Below are 26,403 nucleotides of genomic sequence, written 5' to 3'. Positions count from 1 at the left end.
AATTGTCCTTCCAAGTTATCTAGTTTAAAAAATACCGCAAGAATAGTAGATCTGAACTCAAATGGGTGTCTCAATTATATTTTCACTAGGTAGAGGAATTGGGATGAGAATTTGATAAGGCATTTATTTTTATCCCCGTGATGGGGGGCATTTTTTTGCATGGCACTATGAGAAGAATGGTTTGTTTTCTGTCGAGAGTGCCTATAACCTTGCATTAAATCTCAAAGAGCAGAAGAATTTTGGGAAGTTCAATAGCATTGTTAATGGAGATATGAGGTTGTGGAATATCATTTGGAAGACAAACATCCCCCGGTAGATCCAAAAAAATTCTTTTGATGATGGCTTCGAATAGTCTCGAGGTCCACATTAGAGTGGTGCACCATGAACCTATTTGAAGATTATGCTCTATTTGTGGGCTTGCCCTAAAGCTAGAGCGTTGCGTATGGCATGAGAGGGGCATTTGGAACCTTCTTAAGGAAGAGGTTTTTTGTAATTCTGGTTCAGATTGGTTGCTTATTTTGTTGGACAGTATACGCCAATGTGGGAGAAAGATGTATTCATTTTTTAGAGAGCTTGGCATTTAAGGAATGATTTGGTGTTTTGCGAGGGTAAGGGATCCGTCCTCCGTTATGCTAATTTTACGAATTACTATTGGTTGTCTTATTCTGCGTGTCATATACTACAATGTGAGGTCCTAAGAGCAAAGGTCAGATGTGCAAGTTGATTGTCGACCAGATGGTATTTCATTGATGACAAATGTAGTGCAACAACCTTCGCCCTATGGTTCTATTAAGACAAATGTTGATGATAGCTACGTGGTGAACCGTGCCTCCGCGAGTGTAGGTGTAGTTGCAAGAGACTGTTGGGGACACATCGCCTCTTCATGGGATTTAATCGATTATCGTTTCAATGTCGAAAAAGTGGAGTTTCGTGCGCATCTCGTGAATCTCTATATAGGTATTATCCTTCAATAAACCGATTATCCTTTTTAGGGTATATTCTTTTTCGCAAATACACAAAGTGTTCGTAATTTCATTTTATAAATCAAAAGAGTAAGGTACATAAAAGTTCGCTAGTTGTGTACACCTATGACGCAAACCAAGGACATTGATCAGCAGAGGATCACGAGGCTTGGTCTGTGACTGAAGCCACAGGAATTTAGTCCCAACAAATGATGGATTTTATTAACTTAAAATAAAGCATCACAAAAGGATAAAAACAGAATAAATATACATCCATCCTCTGTATAGCTAGGATGTATAGTTAACTCCAACGCACCCAGACAAAAAATATCAATAAACAACAAAGTCATCTTTTTTTTGCTAAACCCTTTGACACTAGCCCTCGGCCAAAGGCCTTGCCTTGGCCCAACAATTTTTAAGTATCAGCATCTAGTGTTGACAAGGTACTAAAAAAGAATCACATAATATTTTCGTTTTATTTTCCGGGGCCACATAATATTTTCGAACCAAAGAAGAATGCCTATCCTAGAAGGCTAGAACCAGGATTAGTGTTGTCCACCAAATGAGCACGGCCACTAGGAGGCCATAGGCCGGTCCAGTAGACGTGTGAAGCTCCTAGAGTGATTATCCAGGACCAAGAAAAATACAAGCTGGCTGACGTGTAGCGAAAAAGGCATTGCAGTCTTACTATGAGTGAGACTTCACGCCAAATTTGAGTGCTCCAGTCCAACCGTCTCGAAAGAGACATTCCACACTGGCTCTTACTTACTATGGGCTCTAGGCGAATGCTGCGAACAAAGCTGGCCCGCTAATGCAATTTCGGTCGTCATTTTTCATTTTAGTTGATAAAGTGCAGTACTATAGGTGATCAAGGGATAAGTGTTTGCCCTCGAATATCCACTACGGGCTAAAAATCTATGTCATGGGGTGCGTTCAGTAGCTAGTCACACTCTAGCATGATTGTTCTTCCTGAGCATGTTGAGTCTAGATATGCAGAGTGCACACACTGCACTGTATTTGTCAGATTATATGTGCTGGGAGTCCTAAGTGTGAAAATCTGTCCAATTCGTTATATGCCTAATTATCCAAAATTGTTCCGACTTAGCCTTTTGCAAGGAGTCTAATGATAATTATTGTGATGTGTAACGCGTAGCGGTCCCAATAAGACGGTAATTTTTTATATTTACGCCAACGTAGTCTACTCTTTCCCTGACACTATCCAAAACTTGCACAATTGCTTACAGAATACAGTTCGGTGATAAGTCTATTTGAGACCTCGCATTTGGCCCTTGGACCTTGACTAGATTGGCCTATTTGGATATGTGAGTGAAGATCGTAAGATGACACTGTGATAGTGAGTCCCCCAACCTGGCAGATTGTCCTTGTGTTGAAATGGTAATTTGATTTCCACATGGTACAAATTCTCTACCAGAACTTTCATTGAACTCGTAGTATCTGAAATCTCGCCGAAGGCAAACCTTGTAAACAACAGCGAAGCAACAATGATTTGCTTCTGGCTGACTCACTTGCACACAGACAAGGCCACCCAAAAAGCAAGGCATGTGCCGGGGCCACCAACTGTTGCTCATGTTTCTGAAATAAATATAAGCAAGACAAAAACCTTTTTCTTCGACAATAAAGCAAAAAACTTACGGACATGTATGTACTTTTTGTTATTTCTTTTTTATCTGTATTTTTTCTTATTTTTGATGTTTTTTTATATTGTCATGATGTTTGATAAATAGATCGAACCCCCCTCCCCCGCAAAAAGAAGCAATAACTTTGCATCATGATGCATTTATAAAAGGGTGATGCTATGGATATGCACAGCCATCCGATCCTTTCCTCGCAGCGGTTGGATTTACATTGAAAAAACAAACCCGAGTCACCACGAAAGCAGCGCCGCCCAGCTTCGCAAGCAGGGGTTGCACACCCTCGTCGTTGGGGTTGGGCGTTCGTCAGCGCGGTGATGCACCATTGCAACAACAACACCGGCACGACGGTGCTCCAAGGCAACGCCGGCGGCCTGTTGCAACTCCGGCCATGTTTCATTGCAGCCGTAACAACAGCACGCGGTGCTCCAACGCAGCGCCGACGGCTCGTCACAGCTCTGGTCGTGCTTCATTGTAGCCATGCCACAGGTGCGCAATGCTCCAATGCAGCGCCGACCATGCTTCATTGCAGTCGCGAAATCGAAACGTGGTGCTCCAACACAACACCGGCGGCCTGTTGCAGCTCCGGCATGTTGCGCTGCAGCTTTGCCTCTTCGACGAGCATCACTACCCGATGCACTGCGCCGCCACACCTTCGTGTTCCACTGCAGCTCTGTTGTCGGTGCGCGGCACCTTATTTGTTATGCAGCTCTGCTTCTCTATTCTGCGGCAATGACGGAGATCCCCCCTCTCCCATGGATTGCAGCTAGGCAGCAACATGTACGGACCACATCAGAAGGCATGGCTAGCGACGGTGGCTCACACCATCTCGCAACTCGGCAACTGCGGCCATGGCGGATGCGCAGCAGCGGTGCTGGAGGAGAGCGGGTGCGTTGCAGAGAGAGATGAGAGAGGAAATAAGGAAGAAGACGAGCCGTGAGGAAAGAGATAAGGCACGATGGGAGTGCGTGATGGATGGGCCCTACAGGAGGATGTGTCAATCGGGGGAGGCGGTTTACGGAGTAGAGAAATTAATCAGTTGATTATAAACAATTTCCTTTATAAAATAAAAGATACATGTACATGTCTAAGAGTAGAAGGTTACTTCCATGCACACAGAGTCCATTGTTGTTGAACTAACATCCTAGACTCCCGAAAAAAGAAAAAAAATAACATCCTAGGCGGTACGAACTGTACTCCTATAGTTTGACGGCTCATGCTACAGGCAACCAACGTAGATTCGTCTTCCGGAAAAAAATTAGACCACCGGGTCTTGTTTTCATCTTTTTATTCAAATCTTTTCTCCTATGCATTCTTTTCTGAATTTTGCATTAATTTTTTCTTTTACGATGAAAATAGAGTTTAATTCCAAATTGATAGAGTTACAGTCGAGAGGCAAAAGATCATCGATACATGATGATCCTAAATGCATCCACACAGCCATGGCATATTCTACGCGACTATAATTTGTCAAACGGTCGGCAACTTTATTATGAATTTCGCATTACTTGATAACGACTGATCATTCATCTATCACCGGAGACATACCCATATCCAAATTGTTGGTTCTTACGGCCATTTGGTTAACGAGCTTGCCAAGTGGCGCACCATCAACTCGGTTTCTAGCTTTATTAACCGAATTTAAAAATTAACCGAGTGGTAGAAACCGAAAATTCGGTTTATACCGAATGCCCACCCCTAGCCTGTGTGACCACCATATTCTAGCCAAAACACCCAAGCCTCATCAACATCTCCGAACCTCATAGCAACTTGGGGTGTCCTCTTGTCAACTTATGCCATCGCATAACAATTACACAAATGCATAACACTCAAATTCTGCAACAATTCGAAACAACATGTATATTTCAACATGAGCGGTTGAAATCGACCCACGCTGTGTTTGACAACAAAGTAAGGTAGAAACTTATAATATTGAAAACTGCAATATTTTTGTCTATAGGTACTAGATACCATAGTTTTGACATATCAAAGTATTTGTAGTATTGGGAATATTGTGACAGTGTTTGGCCAGTGCATGTTTACAACGACCTATCTAGCAGTTAATAACAGTCGCAAATAGGCATGATTGTAGCTGACCAGTGGTTGCAAACCGAACGACCATACACAAAACAATTAGACAGACCCGACGGCATGCTATACATCAGCTGCGGCGAGAGCACATCGGCACGACATGGTAGCGCGCTACGTCGCTCTGGCGATCGCACACAATGGACTACGCAAGGTCAGCTGGCAGTGTGTTGGGAGTTAATCTGACGAAGAAAGTAGCATTGCAGCCAGCAGCGTGCGCGACCATGGGATGAGCAATCTGGGCATGTGGTGGTCAGGGACGGCGTGATACACTCATGCACAATGCATACAATGAGAGGAGGAGCGCAAGTGTGAGTAGGAAGGGCATCATTTTTCTTCCCATTGCCTTCTCTCGATGATCTTCAAGGCGGCCGCGCCGGCTTGGGAGAGAGAACGGCGATAACGAACAATCTCATTTTCTTCGCGCGCTCTGATTTTAAAAAAGAAGTTTGGGTTTTTTTAATGCAAAGAAAATGCCACGAGGATGAACGTAGCAAGCCACGAGGTGCAAAATGAAAAGAAAAGCTGGCCAGGAGGGCAAGTAGGGAGAGGGGGGGATAAAGACAGCACGACAGCAGCAGATGGTGTTGTGGTCGCAGCTGGATCCTGAGCTGTCCGGCCGGTGGCATGAGTTGTTTTCTGTTTTCTGTTTGCCCCCACTACCCAATATGGGCTGCACTTAAACAACAATGCCGTGTTCCTCCTGCCACATGCACCAGCTCCACCGCTAGGTCATGCACATCATTTCTTTCTGTTTTCTTGCTCTTTTCTTGGGTCGAATGTCTCCTGCCTATGTTGTGTATATGGTTCAATTGTGTCCTGCTGGCAAATGCATCATTCTTTTGGTTCAAAGAAACATGTAAGAGCAACTCCAACCGGTCGATCCAAACGGACGACGATTTTGTTCGCTTTTTGTTCGTTTTAGTCGGTTGTCCGCATTTTTTTTTATTGACCGCGTGTTCAACACTAGCGATCCATTTATGCCCGTACATCAGATAAAACAGGTCAGCATGCTAACGTTCAATAGTTCATGTTGGTACACTTGTCAGCGGCCGACACACATGCCAGCATGCCAAATTCGACCACGCTATATCGACCCGTGGTCATGCAAGCACACTTGCCGGCATACAAAAAAGGTTCCGTTGATCTCCGTCGCAGATCACAGCTGGTCGAACTTGAACATTTTGGCTTGCATCTTCTCGAACCATAGCCTCTTTCTCGGCGACACGGTGTTCAGATCAACCTTCATAATCTCCGCGCCCGTCTTCATGTTTGCGAGGGCCACTTCTTTCGCATTGGTCCTGGCAATGGTGGCCTCGATCTCGAACATCTTGGCTTGCTTCGCCTCCTCCAACTCAAGCATCTTGGCTTGCCTCTCCGCGTCCATCTCGAACCTCCTTCTTTGGATTTTCATGAAGGCGTGCATTTGGTCTTCCTTTTCTTGCCGACTCTTCTCCTCCCGCAAGTCCTTCTTGCTTATCATGCCCTCCATTTTTTCAAGCAAGGCGATCGACGCCGCGTTCCACCTGTCCCCCTTCTTTGAGTTGGTCTTCCCCCGCGGTCGGGTCTTCTCGCCGTCACCATGGTCATGCACAACTTATTCCCCCCCCCCCACGCGCCAAGAGGGCGGTGGCGACGGACATGGGCATTGAGGCGATGGCGGCGATGACCTCGAAGTCGTCGTCCATGGCGGTGGGAGCTGGCGCAGGAGCGAGCGGAAGAGTTTGGGGAAAATGGAGGGAAAAAGTGGCCGCTTTGTCGCCGACTTGCAGGCCAGGGAGGGAAGTAGGCGCGCGCCGCGTGCGTCCGTTTCATGTCCGCGCCGACGTAAATCAGGCTCAAAATTTGGACTGGAAATGGGTCGATAGGCGAACAAAAAGCGGACGCGCGTCCGTTTGGGTCGACGCGTTGGATCAAGTTTTTGTCCGCACGAATCCAAACGAACGGCGACAGACGAAATGGATCACTCCGTTGGAGTTGCTCTAACACCACCACAATATCCATGTAATATCAAGGGTATCATCGATCACCTAGAGACTATAAACACCGAAACAAGCCCAAACAATCATAAAACCTTGTTCAAGTTTCTCCAAAATTATGCTCTCCTTTGCACAAAGTGGGTCACATGGATAATACGCACATAATATATACTCTCTTCGTCACAAAATTATTGTCTTAGATTTGTTTAGAAATGGATGTATAAAACCTACGACAAGAATTTTGAAACGGAGAGAGTAATAATCAAAAATTGACATAGGCACGCCTTGGGTACGCACAGCATTTACATCTCTCGCCACTAGTAGTACCGGCCACCTGCTTCGCCGCATCGAAGACAATAATTCTCACCAGATTTCTCGACACCGTTGGGCCTCTCAATCCGACGGCGGACGCTCATCAAAGTTTCTGCAAACCAATTTCTTTGTCGCTGCCGCAATATTAAAACACTAGCGAGAGAGACACTATTTAATTGATTTTTTCTCCCCTCAGTACTAGTATACAATTTCTCCATTCGTCTCCCACTCTCCCCCTCCCCTCCCCTCCCCTCCCTCGCCGGCCCCCTCCTCGCCGCAAGCTCTAATTCCCCGAAGATTAGCTCCAACAAATACGAGTAACTGTGGATTAGTGCGAGGATTTGGCTGCGGCAATTCTGGGGCGGGGCGGTTGGAAGAGTCGCGGCCGAATTGGTGAGTCTTTTTCGGGGTTTTTTGGTTGGTTCTTTCCGCGATTCTTGGTGCGTCCTCGCCCCTCTTCATCCGCCTCGATTTGCGCCGTGCTGTTTCGATGCGTGCTTGTTTCTGCTGCGTTCTCTTCGTCCAATTGACATCCTCCAGTTCGGTCCTCTATGCGGACCTCGGATCTTGACCGCTTCGTGGCACAATTGGACGCTTGCGGTTCGAAGCAAATTCGAATCTTTGACGCGAATTCGCCGTAGAAGAACGCAAGCAAAATTGTTTTGTCGTGCCGTTTGCTGAGATCTGTGGGTAGAGCTGTGAATTGGACCGCCTCGATTCGATGCAAGCTCGTGCTAGTTTAGTGTTAAATTTGCTCCAAATCTTGATTTATGTCACAGATGTGCTCTTTGTTGTGTGCAGTTTGGTCGGGCAGATGATGATGGCGAACGCGAAACTCCAGAAGCAGGCGCTGCTGCCGCCGCGTAGCCCGTTCCCGACCGCCGCGGCGCCGGCGCCGTCGCCGTACGCAGACCACGGCCCGATCGCCCGGCCACAGGGCGCCACGCACCACCGCTTTGGGCATGGCCACGGCCATGGGCACCACCAGCGCACGTCGTCTGAGAGCATCATTGAGGAGCAGCCGTCGTGGCTCGACGACCTGCTCGACGAGCCTGAGACTCCCGTTCGCCGCGCCGGGCACCGCAGGTCGTCGAGCGACTCTTTTGCACTGTTCGACGGAAGCGCTGCCTCGGGCGCATTTGCCAATGGTTTTGAGGAGATGGGGGGAGGAGGGCAGGCTGCGCCATGGGGTGGCGTGCAGGAGTACTATGCCAAGCCAAGCTCATACGGGAGACCGCAGGGCCGGCCGTGGGAGCAAGGCATGCCGAATTTGGCTGGTTACAGGCCAGGGCCGCCGGTGCCGGTGAGGGAGAAGTTGGGTGGGCATCACGGTTCACTGAGTGCGTCGAGGGATCATGAGCATGCCATGGACAAAAGAGCTCTTGATGAACTTGGGGCAGAGAGGAAGGATGGTGGGCTGCCAAAGTACGCACAGTCAGAGGCGGACACCAAGCGTGCTAAACAGTGAGTATACTTCTGCTGCATGATTGCATCCATGCTATCTATCCCAACACTTATCTGTGTTCTGAAATCTTACAGTTGAGAACCATTAATGACGAGAGCCGGGGAGTGCTATCTATTTACTTAATTTTGACCGCATACAGCAGGGTCAGCCCTTTGCTGTGGGTTAGCATATATTTTAAAATCAAATTATGGTTAGCTTAGATTTTAAATTCAGAATACACTCTTCTAGTTTCAACACGATAAAGCAAGCAATGTAGTCGTTTAATAATTCTTCTGTATAGCTGCGTGGCACATTTGATCATGGTCGCCAGTGGTGGAGCAAGGAACTAGAGTTAGAGGGCTGCCAAATGAATCAAACATTTTAACAATCTTAATGAGAGGGCCCAAAGTATGCAATACTAGAGAATTCCTTGGATTTTAAGGATTGCCAAGATGATAGGCATGCACTTAGGAAACATGAGGGCAGCCCTGGCCCATGTCATTCCCTCCCTCCACCACCGATGCGCACATCTGATAGGAATATAGGATAGTGCAAATATGTACTTATTTCACACATTAGATGTGGTCACATCTGAGAGAATGGATAGTGTCCTTTGGCAACATAAATGTAAAACAACATTTGGATGTTTTTCTTTCAAAATTGCAACTCAACTTTATGAGTCTTAAATCAGACATGCTCATATACTCCCTCCGTCCCTAAATATAAGTCTTTTTAGAGATTCCATTACAGACTACATACGGATGTATATAGACATACTTTAGAGTATTTATTCACTCATTTTGCTTCGTATGTAGTCCGTAGTGGAATCTTTAAAATGACTTATACTCCCTCCGTTCCTAAATATAAGTCTTTTAAGCGATTTCACTAGATGTCTACATACGGAGCAAAATGATTGAATGTACACTCTAAAGTATGTCTATATACATCCGTATGTAGTCCACTAGTAAAATATCTACAGAGACTTATATTTAGGAACGGAGGGAGTATTTAGGAACGGATGAAGTATAAATTGTAAAATCCTTAATGGACAATGGTACGGACATTGCAATTGCATAGCTACTTATATACTAGTTAGACTGGACTTAAAGCACTATGGTTTATCAGATTTTTTTATTTTAATTAGCGTACATATATATGTCAAGATTCCTAATCGGCAAGTTGTAATAGCATGGATTAACATTTCCATACTTTAATGCATCTGATTTTTTTAATCAACGTCGCTTGCAGGCAATATGCTCAAAGATCTCGTGTTCGAAAACTCCAGTATATTGCCGAGCTTGAGGGTAAAGTCCAATCATTACAGGTGAGCTCACCACAACAAAAGGTGGTTTCTGTTCCACAATTTAGTGTTGTATTTGACAAACAGAAAATATTCATGTCTGAATAATGCAGTCAGAAGGGATAGAAGTATCTGCTGAAATGGAGTTTCTTACTCAACAAAATATAATGTTAGACTTGGAAAACAAAGCCTTGAAGCAAAGGCTGGAGAGTATAGCTCAGGAGCAAGTAATTAAACGTGGTAAGTATGCCAACTTGTATTTTTGTTTTCTTATTTTGGAGTTCTGCTCCCCATCAAACAATATCTCTTTTGACAATTGCATTAAATTCCACTAAGAAATTATTCAAATGTAACTCTTCAGTGAACTTTAGAGATACCATTTCGATGTTCTATATTTCTATTCATACTTTGTAACAAGAAGTTGGGGCATTGTACTTTCTGTGACGTTAATGAGGATCAGAAACATGAGTTTCTTAAGTAAGATTGAGGGTCAACCAAGTAGTGGCTACATGCATCAACAAGTCTGTTTTCTATACGTCTTCTGGATAGGAAAAACATGAAAAAAGACAGACCCAATGCATAGAAGCTCCCACACAAGGTGGGGTCTGGGGAGGGATTATAGGAACCTAGTCTTACCCCTGCAAAGTGCAATGCAGAGAGGCTGGTTCGAACCCAGGACCGCTTGGCACAAGTGAGGAGAAACATGAAACTAGTGTTATATATAGATGGTCTTCTCAGTGAAAAGTCAAGTAGTGTGTACAGGCATAAATAAATAAGTTTAGAATCTTCTATACAATGTCTTCTGGACAGGAGAAATATGAACTACTGTTAAATATCGATGGTGCTCAAATTCTCGAGGGGTATCTTTACATTGTACTGTCTTGTCAGTAAAAAGTCTATGGTTGAACTTTAGGCTGAAGCGTCTTCATAAAAGTTTGATATCAAACAATCATGTTTTAAGTGAGCTCAAACGTCGGCTACTATTTGTTTTATCCTTCAAACACCTAATAAACCTTGAAGTTTACAAGGCATAAAACGAAATTACTTACCACTTATCCAAGCTAAGGCTGCAGCATAGCCTTGGTACACACGGATGGGACCTTAGCCAAGCTTTGTAGAGGATACAAATAGTCCATAGTTCTTTGATAATTTCTTGAAGATATCATGTGTCATGGACAAGACTGGGTATTCTAAAGGCACAAATATATTCTTTTGATATTTCAAGTTAAGCTTCTTTGTATTCATGCATATGATTCGTAGAGCGCATGTGTCCATTCAAATACATAGTCAACATGCTAGTGGCTGTATTTCATGTGGTTTGTTTACGTTTAATTGTTGTGGCTTCTATACCTAAGATAGTGAGAAATTGCTAGCTAAGAAACTCATTGGTAACCTGAGGACCTTAATTTTCTAAAATAAGTTGAGAGATTGCTGCTGTAGGCTCAGTTTGCAGTTCCTGAACTGTGTTGTGCTGAACTTATTTCGTAATCTGCTGTGAGAAAGTAGACACAAAAGCAGGAAGATGTTAGTTAGCCAAACGGAAAATAGGCAAATACTGGTTGTAGAAGCTGCTGGATTATCATAATCCACCTCAGTGCGAAACATAGCCTTAGTGAGATATTATCAGATTATGTGAACATCTTCTGTGCAAGATCCTGTTTAATGGGGGTATTAAGTTTCTTTACTCAAAGCTGAACGGCCTACCATGAGATTTTGTTCTGATAAGAAATAAGAAAAATGAAATGGTCTGACTGTTATACTCCAATATTGCAGTTCAACAGGAGATGTTTGAGCGGGAAATTGGTCGTCTCAGGTCGTTGTATCAGCAGCAGCAACAGCCACCACAGCCTCCTACTCTTAGCCGTAGTAACAGCAGAGACCTTGACTCGCAGTTTGCAAACATGTCTTTGAAACACAAGGACCCCAACTCTGGGCGTGACGCCGTCTCTGGACCTCTTCGTACTTAGTTCTTTCAGCCTTTTGTTCTCGTGAGTTCCAAACCACCCCTAGACCACTCTTTTGTGGCTGTGAATTCGCGTCAAGAATCCTTAAAAGAATGCATCAGGAAAGGAGCAGCACATTTGGAATTGTGCCCCCATCGCTTGGTGAATAACTCTGGAAAGGCTAATAACTGTGGATCTGATCTTCATTCTTTGGGAATATGCACCTGGCGGTCATCCTCAGCTCACTGCCATTGTTGATGCTCGGACCAGTCGGAGGTGTTTAGTGTTTTCTTTGTAGCTCTGGATGCTTTTCGTGCATCGCTGTACCATTTCGGATCCTAGGGTTCTAATTTGTTCATGTGGTCTTGTTTCTCTATGTTGTCTTCTTCATGCATCTTAGCCATAGTCTGCTTTGCTTTGTCAATGGAATGTGGAGCACTAGTTAGCATCTGATACAGGTGCTTTTAAATGTGCCACATCCTTGAGAACTCATTTGTTTTATCGTTGGTGATTCAATAAGCTAGTGCAAATAAAGTATTAGCGTTATCCAAAGTCGGGGAGTTGATGTTGACATGCTGCAACTTCACTGTGAAATTCTGTAAGTTATGATGCCATCTCGTTTCATTTGATACACTAATTGTGAGTAGATTTATCTCATTTCGGAACAATTACTAGTAAATTTTGCATGCCAGCATTGCTGTGGGAGGTGACAGGCACCCAAAGATTGTTGTTGGTGGCTCGTCTATTCTAGGCTGCGCTCAGGCGACACTTCTACTAATTCTGTCCTTTTCGTTTTCTATGGATCATGGCTAACGATTAATCATCATACTGGCAGTCTCCGTAATGTGTACGGAGCATGCTCCATAATAATGAGATTGCTGAGGAGATGTGCAAAGTTAAGAGTCGCCGTATTGGCAGTATTATTATATTGGACTCAAGGCCTAACCTGTAAAAAATGACGTCTTCATTTCTGCGGTATCAAAAAAACACCCTGGATAAACCCGTAAAAATGATCAAACCCGTTAAGTTTTTTCAGGCCCTTGAGAATCCACTCCTACAAGCCCTTTATCTACAGATTTGAAGGCAAAACTGAGGGTGCCTTTTATCTACAGATTTGAAGGCAAAACTGAGGCAAAACTGAGGTTAACACTACAGGGAATTTCATCGTGCGTACACTACATAACAAGGGAATTTCGTCGAACCCGATGACTTCTTGCCACAGAACTCGCCGGAAACTCGAGCAACTAGCTACAGCGACGGAGGAGGTCCTGGATCGATTCGAACAGCTACGACGACAGGTGCTTCGCGCAAGCCGTCCTGGACGCCAACGGCTCCATATTTGGCCGCTACGTGCGCAATCCTACGAAGCAAGCTAGCTGATCGTGAACACGGACGAAAGGATGATCGTGAACACGGACGAAAGGAAGAAGAACAATGCTTTTTTTGTATACATGAGTAGAATTAAATATGGCCATAGAAATGAAAAGCACAAAAATTCAACTGCAAAACAGCAAACACAACAAAATATATAGGTCTAGTTATTACGGAAAACAATATGACAGTCATGTGGAAAAGTCCAACATTCCATTCCAGAGTGTTTGGGCCACCTTTAAAAACCATCTTCGACAATGAGTTAATTATAAATTCCTAACAAACTCCAACATTCCAGTGTTCAACAAAGGAACTGGGTAACGGTACATACTTCTCTGAAGGCAATGTCCAGACATCGATCCATAGACACCTCAAATGGCAGAAATCACAACTAGTATGCTTTCCGACAATAAACTAGTTACACATATCGTATTGTTCCTGATGAACAGGGGTTCCAGATAACTTCATTGCTGGTTCACATCAACATCCATTTGTTCTGCAGGCATCTTTGATTTAAAATCGGCCACTGCTTTGTCAAAAGTCCCTCTAACATGCTGGCCCATCACCATCAGGTCTTGTAAAGCATCTTTCATTACATCCTTTGCTGGATCTCCTGACAACACAACAAAGACACATCAGAAGAGTGTGAGCTCTTTCTTCAGGGCATTAGAAGAATAGTGAAACTGGGAAGTGGTTAATGGGCAATGAGACGGTATCCATAGTCTGGTATTGAAATTGAATTTAATCCAAACAGAAACATCAATCTAACTGTGTCTGGCAGTACCATGGAAGCAACATTATTATCTGATATCTAGATGTACAATTTGTACAGGAAAAAAGACCTAATAAGCCACCCACAACACATTGGAACGTCCTGTATGAAGATAGATTTACAAATACTAGGTATTAAACCAACTATCTACTCAAGACACAACTGTTGGAAGTAGCAGATAGGATGTGATTCTTGCAAATTTAATCAACATAAAGCACGTACAAAAGCAACAGTTAAGTTCATGGGGATTAACAAATGGAATATCAGGATCATATGACACAATACGGTACCTGTGGTCTGAACTCTTATGTTGACTTTGTTGTCAGCAGGATGAGGGATGCTATATCCACAAAATGCTACCCTTGGGCTGTAAGTAGAAGATGAAACAAGAAAGAAAGAAATGAGGATCTTGATTAGATATATTCACGTTTGTTTCTACTCCCTCTGGTCCTTTTTAGTCTGCATATAAGTTTTGTCCGAAGTCAAAGTATCTCTACTTTGATCAAATTTGTAGAAGAAAGTACCAATATTCACAATACCAAATCAATATTGTTAGATTCATTGTGAAATGTAGTTTCATAGTATATATATTTGGTATTGTAGATGTTGATATTTTTTAATATAAATTTGGTCAAAGTTTATAAAGTTTGACTTGACACAAATCTAATACGCGGAGTAAGAAGGACCGGAGGGAGTACTATCTAGACATCTAATTGTATTTGTAAGGTTTTAGCTTCTGATAGAAGTATAACAGACAACGTTCACCTTTTTGCATACTCTAATGCCACAAAACAGTTAAGTGAAACAATGACTTCTAATTACAGATATTAAGAGTTCCACTTGGAAATCACATATGACTCTTTGTTTAGAATGAAATTAGAACTAGTTGCCCCTTGACACATTGAATTGAAAATTTGAAGTGTTATCTGCTGAGCATAATGCTAACAGAAATTCATCAAATCCATCCGGTAACATCAGGTTAGTTTCATGAAGGTGGTTCACCGTGAGGAAATGAAGATGCTAAGCTGAGCAAGTACCTGAGTTTTATCAACATGTGATGAGATGTTTCGTAGTCTAATCTTAGGCCATATAAACTTACTATGCACTTACCTTTTGCAGCCACTAAGCTGATAATGAAAATATATGACCATAAATCAACACCATGTTGACAATTATACCCAACAGACCAAGACGGTTGCTTCATCGTATGGCCTAATTTTTTTGTTTCACTCTCTTAATCTCAGGTGATGAAAATGAAGTAGGAGAAACAAGATTATTTATTTCCCAAACTAGAAAATTAATTTAAAAAGAGTATAGAACTACACGGAACTAATCTGAAGCTTACACCTAGTCACCTAGACCTAGGTCCTGGAATTATGAAACATAACATCCCGGCCACGGAAGTAAATTAAGTGACTTGATTTTGTCCTAACGTCAGCCCAGACCCTCTGAGCGTGCCGCCACGAGCGCTTTGACCGATGACATGTGTCTAGGCTATTTTGGTACGAACATTTCCTGACATGTATGTTACATTTCATGGTTCCAGGACAAAAACAAGAAAGAATCATTGCCGCGGTGACCATGGTCTTAGTCTCTTAGAAAGGATGCAAACTTGGCCATCTTGCCCACGTTGCAGCACATTACTCCCATGGCATGCACCAAAGATCAAAGCCTTGGCCAGCAGATGGCATATTATTCGCAGTTCCTGTTGAGCAGGATGCTCAATTGCTCAGTTCGAAGTAAGTAAGCTTCTCGCTAAAATTGATATAATCCCACCACAAACAGTTCCTGTTGAGCAGGATGCTCAATTGTTCAGTTCGAAGTAAGCTTCTCGCTAAAATTGATACAAAATCCCACCACAAATCCATGTGCATGTCTATCCCTGTGGTATCCAACAATGCAAGGAGCTAGAAACAAGCAATAGTCTAGTAGTAACACGAGAACACTATTTCTCTTCGCTAATCATGCTTCCACGGTTCGGCCGTGGAACCAGCAATACCGCACGCATGGAGATGGATTATTTTGGAAAAGGGGAGGCGGAGAAGGATGGAGAAGCGTCACTCACTCCTGGTTGAGGACGAATCTGACGGAGTTGGCGAGGGTGTGATCCTCCTCCATGATGGAGAAGGTCGACGCGCTCGAATCCGTCAGCGAACCGTGCTCCATGGCCGCCTCCCGCGAATCGACGGGCGCGGAGAAGGAGTTTCTGCCGCGGGGAGGTGCAGGAGGCCAAAGGCGGGGGTTAGAGGCGGCGGCGGCGGGGCTGTGGCTGGGACTGCGAGGCAATTGTGCGCGGTAGCAGGAACTGTGTTTGTACCGTTGGATCACGATATGAGGGGTACGATGGACCCACTCCGAGATTAGGGCATGTCCAAACTAAGGCCAACTCGAGCCGGGCGCAGATTTGGGCAAAATTGATAAAAATGACCCCTGGGACGAAAGAACTCACGGATTGACCCCTCGAAGGAAATAATTCACCGGCCTGACCCTTTTGTGTGGCGCCCGACACCTAGGCGCCACACTGTATTGTGTGACGCCTAGAGGTTAGGCGCCACACCCCCGACCACGTGGCAGGGAGGGCCCCACCCCCAGGCAGTGTGACGCCTAAGCCTCAGGCGTCACACATTGTAATGTGTGGCGCCTGACCCTTAGGCGCCACACACTGACTTACAGAGCCATGGGCCAGCCCCCTCCCCACCCCCCCTCCCCACCCCCTCCCTCATTCAAACAGAAACTTCCATTGCGGCGGCTGGCTCTCATCCCCTCCCTAATCCCCTCCCCCATCTCCTTCAGATCTGAGGATTTCTTCCTTGGATTGATCCCCCAAGGTAATGTCCTCCCCCATCCCTTTCCTTTCCCATCCTTCTATCCAATTTTATTATGTTTTGGTTGAGTAGATTGATTTTAGTAGATTGATTTGAGTAGGTTCTTAGGATTTGACTAGTTAGGATTTGGTTCGGTATATGAGTAGTTAGTAGTTAGTAGTAGTAGTAGGTATAGGAATTGCATTAGGTTTTGGTTTTGGTTGAGTATATGAATAGTGAGTAGTAGTAGTTAGTAGTAGTAGTAGTTAGTAGTAGAGGTAGGTATAGGAATTGTATTAGGTTTTGACTAGTTAGGATATGAGTTAGGATTTGACTAGTTAGTATATGAGTTAGGATTTGCATTAGGTTTTAACTAGTTAGGATATGAGTTAGGTTTTGACTAGTTAGGATATGAGTTAGGATTTGACTAGTTAGTATATGACTAGTTAGTTGAGTATATGACTAGTTAGTAGTTAGTAGTAGTAGTAGTTAGTAGTAGTAGGTATAGGAATTGCATTAGGTTTTGGTTTGTAGTTAGTGGTAGTAGTTAGTATTAGTAGTAGTTCATATGAGTATATGAGTCTTATTTGAATATGAGTAAATGAGTAATTTTTTGTGATTTGTAGGATGGTGTGGCTTCTGAATGATGTTTATGACGCTGAACACCGGGCCTATTTCATGTCGGAGAAGAAGATGGTAAGTAGAAAATGATTAGTAGATTAGTAATATTTTGAAAATGTAATAAGCACTTGATATCTTCTTCTCCTATATGTTTGCAGGAGCTTACGTCCCTGAAGATCCGGTCTCATGGGGCATCCTCTGTAATGCATTACGATGAGCGGTACACCCCGTACATCGAGATGACGGGACTCCTTCCATTCGTGCAGCTTGTGAGTCGGTCAACTCCAAATCTGAACGCTGCGGCAGTCACAGCACTCATTGATCGTTGGAGGCCGGAGACACATAGTTTTCACCTCCGGACCGGAGAGATGACTGTTACTCTTCAAGATGTTTCCATGATCACCGCTCTTCCCATCGAGGGGAAGCCACTATGTATGAGCACTGATTCTGAGGGATGGCGGCATCAAATGGAGGCTCTTATTGGTATGTCGCCGCAAGAGCCGGAGGTGGAAGATGGAGGGAAGAAAGATAGAGTCCCTGCCGGCGCCACTTTCACTTAGATTGCCGCCAACTTTGCTCATTGTCCTGAGGACGCAGATGACGAGGTCAGCCAGAGGTATGCTCGCGTCTACATGTGGTACGTCATCTCTAGGACTATCTTTGCGGACGGCACATGCAAGAATGCTCCTTGGATGTGGCTGAAGGCGTTGACTGTTTTGGACAACAAGTTCAGCTGGGGCTCGGCCGCACTGGCTTACTTGTATCGGCAGGTAATAAATTGTTAATATTAAGTACTCTCTGTTATCTTTTTCTGCTAAACTGATGCATGTTTGTTGTTACTTGTAGTTGGACGATGCTTGTCGCAAGACGACAAAGGACGGTGGAGTTGGTGGTTGTATGCTCCTACTTTCAGTATGGAGCTGGGAACGCCTACCTGTTGGACGCCCTAAAAGCTCAAAGTGGAATACCTGGGATGACCACGACAACCCTGTACGGCAACCTACATGGGCTTACAAGTGGGACTTGGTATCGGAGGTGGCAAGCGAAGTGAACCTATTGTACAAGCAATACACCAACGAGATGGATTCGCTTACCCCCGAGCAGGTAAGATGGTTTCAAAGTTGACTTCCAGCTTCTATGTTGTGAATGAAATGAATTGTGGTATTCATCTTGTGTTGTAGGTTGAATGGGAGCCATATGGTGTCAGGACAAACTTTGGTGATGCACACACGTTCGAGCTGAATGCACTATGCGTGCAGGAAAGACATCTTTGGCTAATGCGTTGTCCCCTAATATGCAATTGGGCGGTTGAGTGGCATCTCCCGCATCGTGTGCTGCGTCAATTTGGTTACTTTCAGCCACACCCGCCGGAGTGGGTGGACACGGACACACAGCTTCACAGGTAACAAAAAATAGTTAGTGATTAGTTTTGTTCTTAGTGTTGAGCGAGCTACTGATGTGTTTTGTTCAAAGCAGGTTGGATAGGAGGAGGCAGCGAAAAATCAAGGACTGGCAGAAGCATCATAAGAGCTACGTTCTTATGTTCGAGCAAAGTGTGCAGGCAACTTCGAGCATACAACGAACCCAGTACCGTCAGCATTGTGCTCTTGCGTTCAGCAACTACCTAAGATGGTTTCAGGAGAGTACTCGTGTCGAGATTTGTCCGCCGGCTTACGAGGAGGACATATTGGAAGAACCCACTGAGTACGATGAACTTGCCCAAGGCGGTTACAGCAAGTTGATTCGCGAAGGGTACCAAACTTCCTTCGCCCCTGTCCTGAACTTTGTGGTAAGTGTGCTCCCCTATGTAAATTATGAATTCTAGCGGACCTATTCACTTGCACTTATTTGTTGTCATTGTCTTGTGATCATAGCGCAAAGAGGTCAAGAAACAAGCTGGCGAGTTCGAAGATATTCTAGATAACACACCTGGAGGAAAAAAGGGAGAATCTGCACTTCGTCTATTCATAAAGGTGTTGTGTCATTATTATTATTTTGCCCACGAATGCAACATTATAGGTTACCTAATATATGTCATTTATATTTGAATCTAACAGGAACAGGGCAAGAAGTTACGGCGCCTATCCAACATTTTAGGTTGCCGTGACCCTGAATATGTTTCACCTTCGAGATCCGGTTCATCCGAAAGAAATACTCTTGACGATTCAGCTTCTTCGGGCGCTCGTATGGATGATGGTGACATTACCCAAAGAAATACTCAGGAGGATGATGTTGACACTCCTCAGGTATGACATAGCCATACAGTTTGCACTTTCAACCTTCAGCCTTGAACCTTCAAATTTGAACTTTCAACCTTCATATGTATTAGGCTGCGGACGACATGACGTTGAAGGCTTTCCAACGCTCCGCTTACATGTTGAAGCCCAGGAAGGAATTTAAGCGCTACTCACCGGATGATTATGCGAAAGGGAAGAATCCGGTGGCCGGGAGCTCTCGTTTGTCAAGGATGAGAAGCAGGGAGGATGAGGTTGAGGATGACGATGACGATGAGTCGGATGACCCGGAGTAATTTGTGGTTGCGAGAAGGAAGAAGCTAGTATCCAAGAGGGGACGAGGCCCCAAGTGATTTGGAGTTGGTGTTGCACTTGTCGAGCTGAACTGTTTACTTTAGTTGTGAACTATTTCGAGTTGTGAACCATTTAGTTGTTGTTGCAGTTGTTGTGAACCATTTAGTGCTGTCAAAAGATCCTTATTGCTGGAAATATATTGCTTTATTGGTGTCAAAAGATCCTTATTGCTGTCAATATATTGCTTTATTGCTGTTAAAAGATCCTTATTGTTGTTAAAATTGCTTTATTGCTGTCCAAATTCAGTTCCAGCAGGTTTTCACATGTGTGGCGCCTAAGCCTTAGGCGCCTAAGCCTTAGGCGCCACACATGTGTAGTGTGGCGCCTAAGGCTTAGGCGCCACACATGGACTTATACTGGGGGAGGGGGTGGGGAGGGGCTAGGCTGAGGCTGTATAAGTCCATGTGTGGCGCCTAAGCCTTAGGCGCCACACTACACATGTGTGGCGCCTAAGGCTTAGGCGCCACACACTCTGTCATGCCTAGAACTGCATATTAATGGAGGAGGAGTTCAAAAATAGTGGTGGAGGAGTTCAGATACATACGTTAAAACATACAACACAAAGCACATAGTAGTGGTGGTGGAGTTCAAACATACATACGGTTCTTGAAGTAACTTACGTCCAAAAGTGCATACATAGTGGAGTTTCATAGTAATAAAGCGCGGAACCAAACAAGGTTCAACAACACATAGATTACAAGCATCCGGCTCTATTGGGTCAAGCAAGGCCCCTTACCCTTCTTCTTCTTCCTCTCTTCTTCCTCTTCCTCTTCCCTTTTGCGCAGTTTTGAAGCCTCTTCCTTAACCCTATCCGTGAAGTGCTGATGCTCCCGCTCTCTCTTTGTTGCGGCCTCTGCCAACATCTTCTTAAAGTTAGCTTCATATTCTTTTTTATGTTTCTCTAGCGTCTTCCTGTCATTCTCCTTTATCCTAGCCTCATATCGCTTATGCTCAAGGAACATTTGCCACTCCTCATCCCTCTTTGCCTTATCCTCCTCATCCTTCTTCTTTCGCGCTTCCGCTGCATCCTCCTCTCTCAACTTCTTTGCAGCCCTCTCCATGAACAGCTGCTCCTCACTGGCTGCATCCTTCTCCTCCCCCCACTCCGCTTTTGCCTTGTTCGGCTGAGAAGCGGCCATACCTACAAAAAAGGCATCATAGCTCATAGTTAGTAAAATAACACACAAAGGAGCATCAAAAACAACATGATAAAGATAAGTGAAATATGTGACATACGGAAATGGTCCTTGTAGGTATCCACGCATACCAATCCTAGTAAGTCCACCACCTATCCCACCACTGCCTCTAGCACCACCACGACCTATCCCACCCCTGCCTCTAGCACCACCACGACCTATCCCACCACTGCCTCTACCACCACCACTTCCTCTAGTACCACGTCCTCTAGTAAGCCCAAGTCGGCTAGGAACATGTTGAGTAGGAACTTGTTGGGTCGTGCTTGCTTGACCCGTCCCTTGTTGGCTCGTGCTTCCTTGACCCGTCCCTTGTTGGCTAGGACTTGGTTGGCTTGACCTGGAATCATTGTTTTTGGACTTCTTCATTCGCGCCGTACACCTTCTTCTGTTGTGCCCTGTTACACCGCAATCTCCACATTGTGATCTCTCAGTAGGCTCTTGGAATTGGTTGTTCCCCATTTCTCTGCCACCACCATGTCCCCATCCATCCATGTCTCCTCTAAAATGCTTTGTCTTTCGTCTTCCCAGTTTCACAAGCTTCCACTCTGGGTCGGGCCATAGTTGTACTCCATGATACTCCGGCCATTGTGATTGGTCAAAGTATGGTTCAAATCTAGGAGTCCATGTATGCTTCGTGGTCATTATCGAGAACTTGGACTCCCTCATGGTTAGTGGATGGTTGACGTCCACATTCCTACTGCGAGCTGCCGTGTACAAATGCGAGCATGCGAGATGAAGCAACCTTGGCCTCCCACAAGAGCAATCGCACAAGGATAAAGAAACTTTGAACGCCCTGTTTCCGTGTTGCTGGCCATCGTTTGCCGTTCCTCCGGGCTCATTCACTTCATATGTCCAATCCTCGTTGTTGTACAGGGTAGCCGTTTGGGAGTCAGCCTTCCGTGATTGAAATACCATCCATTTGTCAACCTTTGGTGGAAACTGGTACTTATACTTTTTCTTGTTCTCTCCCGCAATCTGATCATCTGTTTCTTGTGAGTACTTTAGAAAGTATGCTCTCAACTTGTCGAATGTGTATTGAACTATTGCCGTCACCGGCAACGCACGGACACCCTTCAACACCCGGTTGAAGCATTCTGCCATGTTACTGGTCATTTGACCATATCTTCGGCCATCTTCGTCATAAGCTCGTGCCCACTTGGCCCGAAGTTCAATGTGCCTGTTAAGAAACTCAAGCCCACCTGCATCAAGTTTTTTGTTTACAAGCAAAGCATTGTACAATCTTGCAAATCGTTTGTCAGAAAATGCTTGACAACAATCCTGAAGATCATCCGCCAACTCCTTGGTACCACATGCCCGGTAGAAGTTTGGACAGAAATGCCTCATGCACCATCGATGATGCAAAGGAGCATGGCCGGGAATGACAATGTCAACCGCGTTAAGTATGCCTTGATGACGATCCGATATGACACATATTTCCCTCTCAAACGGTAATACTTTGGTTCTCAAAATATGCAAGAACCATTCCCAGTTAACATTGTTCTCTGCCTCAACCAAAGCAAAAGCCAAAGGCATCAACCTGTTATTGGCATCACTTGCTATTGCAACCAACAAAGTGCCCTTGAATTGTCCGGTCAAAAACGTGCCATCGATGGAGATGACAGGACGACAGTGCTGGAAAGCCCTCACACATTGCTCAAATGCCCAAAATGCACGGCCAAATACGCGAACCCTATTTCCATTCTTAATCCTTGTTTTCTCCCCATACGGCTCGACCACATGAACCATGCCCGGGTTAGTGTGGGCAATAGCTCCCAACAACCTAGGTATGCGGTTGTATGCTTCCTCCCAATCACCATACAACATCTTGAATGCGGCTTGCTTTGCTTTCCATGCCTTACCATATTTCACCTCGTAGTGAAAGAGGGCTTTCACAAGGTCTTGTACGCTTTTTATGCTCATTGTAGGAAGAGAGGAGATGGAGTTGGAAAGCCTATAAGCGATGAACTCGGAGGTTAGTTGTCTATGGCTTTGCGACGATAGGGCACCATCAACCCTCTTGCCTTGACACATGTGAGGCATACAACTGACAATGTTCCATCCTGGCCCTCCTTTTCATGGTCTTGCACGGACAATCCAAGGACAACCTCTATCCTCACAAGCAACCGTGTAACGCAGCTTCATGTTTGAATGAACAACTTTGTGTGGCCTGTAATGCGTAACAGAATATTCATCCAACCACATCTTCAGTTCAAAGAATGTTTCGAACTTTGACCCCGGCAAAATAATATTCTTCCCATGTGTGTCCCGATGAGAAGGTGGCCTAACTCCAAACAATATGCCTTCGCCTCCGTCAACCACGGCTTCATCCGCAAGGCTAAGATCCTCGAACAATGGTGTCTGGTGATCACGCTTTAATACCTTCGTGAAAGCTTCAACCTCCTTTGCCGTGAACCCTTCCTCATCAACTTCTTCATCGGGACCCTCATCGTCAGACTCAGAGGCATACCCACGTGAGTACGGAATGGAATGGTCCATTGTCTCTTGCAAATTATATTTGTCCAAATCACCAAGATTGTTGTCATGAAGAACATTACCATCATCATAGTGCTCATAATTAGCCTGTACCAATGGTTCATGTTCAATGTTGACCTCTTCGTTAGCCTCATACACACAAGAAAGAGGTTCAATGCTGGCCTCTTCGTTGATGGTTGCAGGAATAGCTTCAACAATCGAAGAGGAAACCCGGTTCAAATCCAACAAGTTAGGAACATTTGTTTTCATGGCAAATAACTCTAGAGCCTTGTCTAGTGATTCGGCCACCGTATCCTTGTATGCAAGCCAACGTTGCTCGGAGTTGACACGCATGGTCTTCCAACGAATGTGCATTCCGAATCCCACATTATGCCTACCAGCAAACTCAACTAGATCACTAGGGTCCATCCAATTAAAATCCTTTCGGACTTGTTCCAACAATTCAGCATAGCTAGGACACAAATCGAACACCATGTCAAGCTCATCCGGGTCCGGATCAATATTGCCTTTTAAAAAGGCATCCTTGTCCACGTGATGAACATAAACACATGTTCTTCCCATACCTAAACAACAAAACATAGAACCTTTTTATGAGCAATCATACAATTACAATAACCATAGCCTAACTTCCAAATAACCCTAACCCCCTCATAACCCTAACACAACCAAACATCCCTAACCCTAGCCTAACCATAGCCTAACCCTAGCCTAACCCTAAAACAACCATAATGCACACATCCAAACAACCCTAATCCTAACCCCATCATACCCCTTATCCTAACATACAAACAAATAAAACAATATGATATACATCCCACATTTCATGAAAAACTAGGGTTTCCTCAAATTTGCAAAAAAAAGAACACAAAAGATTTTCCTTTGGATGAGAATGAGGGGAGAGGTGGGGATTACCTTAGGGGAGTGATTGGACAACAAATGCCCGCTCCAAACCTTCAGATTTGGTGATGTAGAGAAGGATTTGAGGGAGGGGGCAGTGGCTGGGAGAGGGGCTGGGGGAGGGGAATGAGGGAGGGGGTGGGGAGGGGGGGTGGGGAGGGGGCTGGCCCGTGGCTCTGTAAGTCAGTGTGTGGCGCCTAAGGGTCAGGTGCCACACATTACAATGTGTGACGCCCGAGGCTTAGGCGTCACACTGCCTGGGGGTGGGGCCCTCCCTGCCACGTGGTCGGGGGTGTGGCGCCTAACCTCTAGGCGTCACACAGTACAGTGTGGCGCCTAGGTGTCGGGCGCCACACAAAAGGGTCAGGCCGGTGAATTATTTCTCCCGAGGGGTCAATCCGTGAGTTCTTTCGTCCCAGGGGTCATTTTTGTCAATTTTGCCGTAGATTTGGCCCGTCTTTTTCTTTTTTTGAGACGAGGTCCGTTTGGTCTGTTTTGGTCGGCCGGCATCAGTCCTTGTCGGCATTTTTTTTTGCCAGTGCATCCAACCGATGGATCTATTTGGTCCGTCCGTACTTCTCTCCCTATAGGGGTCGTCCGTCATGAAAATTACCCCTAAAGTTTGCATAAATTACCTACCATGCCACCGGTAAGTAATAGAAAATGTTTCACAAAACAAAAAATCTTGGACTGGGCCGGTCCATGTAAATACCTCCTATATTACGTTCTGCACGCTGGGAGAATATCCAGCACACAGTATGGGCCGGCCCATGCACAGGCGTCTGCTTTTAGTTCCATTTATTTATTTATTTTCAGTTCTATTTTATTTTTTTATTTTAAATAATTTAGAACTTCAAATAATCTTTAAAATTTTAATAAACTGAAAATTATAAATCAACATATTTAAAAAATAAAATGTTTGTGACTTCAAAAACTGCTCGGAGTTTTGTATAAAATGCTCGCATATACAATAAAATGTTGCAATTTTAGAAAAATATTTGTACAATAAGAAAAGTCCATGATTTCAAATACAATTCCATGTATTCAAAATTATTAAAGGCAATTAACAAAATGCTTTCTAATTGAACATATGTTAATGCATTTAAGAAATGTCCTAAAATTTTAAAAATAGCTAATGCCTGTTTTGATAGTTTCTTTTCTTATTTAAAATTTTCCATTCCATTTTTGTTTATTTCTAATTTAAATAATTTAGAATTACATAAACTTTCGCATATTAAAAAATAGGAATTTTGAAATAAAATGCTGACGAAAACATAATGTCCATGAATTTAATAAATATATTACTGATTTATAACAATGTCCATGAATTTAATAAATATATTACTGATTTATAAAAATGTTTGTTTATTTAGAAAAACTTCATGGGTTTCAAAAAATGTTTGTGAATTTAAAATAAAATCCTCCAACATAAAAAATTATGTTCGCCTTTTCTTGAATTGGTCGCCAATTCAAAAGAAAATATTTAAACCCGTTCGAAATATAAAAAATATTCACGATTTTTAGTAAATATTTGTAAATTGTAAAAAATGTTCTCGATTTTAAAATTGTTCCCATATTTGTAAAATTGTTCACGAAAGATCTAATGTATGTAGTTAAACATTAATGTTTCTAAGTCTTTGTGACAATATAATTGTGTGAATTTTGAAGAATTAACTCTTGGATGGATCGAACTATTATTGTATATTTTCTAATTTTTTTTATTGAAATTCAGAATAAATCTTTGAGTTACCAAGATTTTTGACAACCATGATATATATTTTTTGAAAATGTAAAGATTGCTTCAACTTGTGAATAAATTTAAAAGAAGAAACATTTTCTTGTATTTGTGCATAAAATTTCAAAATCAAGCGATGATATGTGAACATAATGTGTCACCATCATTGAAGATTATGTTTTTTTCCGTGGCAACGCAAATATTGGTCCGTCCGTCGATTTTTGGTTACTTTTTCACATTTTACAT

The 26,403-nt window shown here is 43.9% G+C and overlaps 2 protein-coding genes and 1 long non-coding RNA gene across 3 annotated transcripts; 2 read left to right on the top strand and 1 right to left on the bottom strand.

The window, feature by feature from the left end:
* The first annotated feature begins 7,171 nt into the window (after window positions 1-7,171).
* LOC123447873 (uncharacterized protein At4g06598) lies at window positions 7,172-12,232 on the top strand. Its single transcript, XM_045124580.1, has 5 exons — window positions 7,172-7,386; window positions 7,795-8,457; window positions 9,686-9,761; window positions 9,851-9,977; window positions 11,511-12,232. The coding sequence occupies exons 2-5, from the start codon at window positions 7,808-7,810 to the stop codon at window positions 11,702-11,704; spliced, it is 1,047 nt and encodes a 348-aa protein (XP_044980515.1). The 5' UTR covers window positions 7,172-7,386; window positions 7,795-7,807; the 3' UTR covers window positions 11,705-12,232.
* Window positions 12,233-13,247: 1,015 nt separating this feature from the next.
* LOC123447874 (DNA-directed RNA polymerases I and III subunit RPAC2) lies at window positions 13,248-16,117 on the bottom strand. The gene is made up of 3 exons (XM_045124581.1): window positions 15,889-16,117; window positions 14,114-14,190; window positions 13,248-13,664 (listed from the first exon to the last, which is right to left on the bottom strand). Exons 1-3 carry the CDS (start codon window positions 15,987-15,989, stop codon window positions 13,516-13,518), a joined length of 327 nt encoding a protein of 108 aa, XP_044980516.1. The 5' UTR covers window positions 15,990-16,117; the 3' UTR covers window positions 13,248-13,515.
* Window positions 16,118-18,997: 2,880 nt separating this feature from the next.
* Window positions 18,998-19,346, top strand: LOC123451193. Its single transcript, XR_006632110.1, has 3 exons — window positions 18,998-19,037; window positions 19,123-19,221; window positions 19,306-19,346. It is a non-coding gene; the product is annotated as an uncharacterized LOC123451193 (long non-coding RNA).
* Window positions 19,347-26,403: the final 7,057 nt, after the last annotated feature.

This window comes from Hordeum vulgare, chromosome 4H (genome assembly GCF_904849725.1).
Source record: "Hordeum vulgare subsp. vulgare chromosome 4H, MorexV3_pseudomolecules_assembly, whole genome shotgun sequence".
NCBI lineage: Eukaryota > Viridiplantae > Streptophyta > Magnoliopsida > Poales > Poaceae > Hordeum > Hordeum vulgare.
This window is presented reverse-complemented; position numbering and strand designations above follow the sequence as displayed.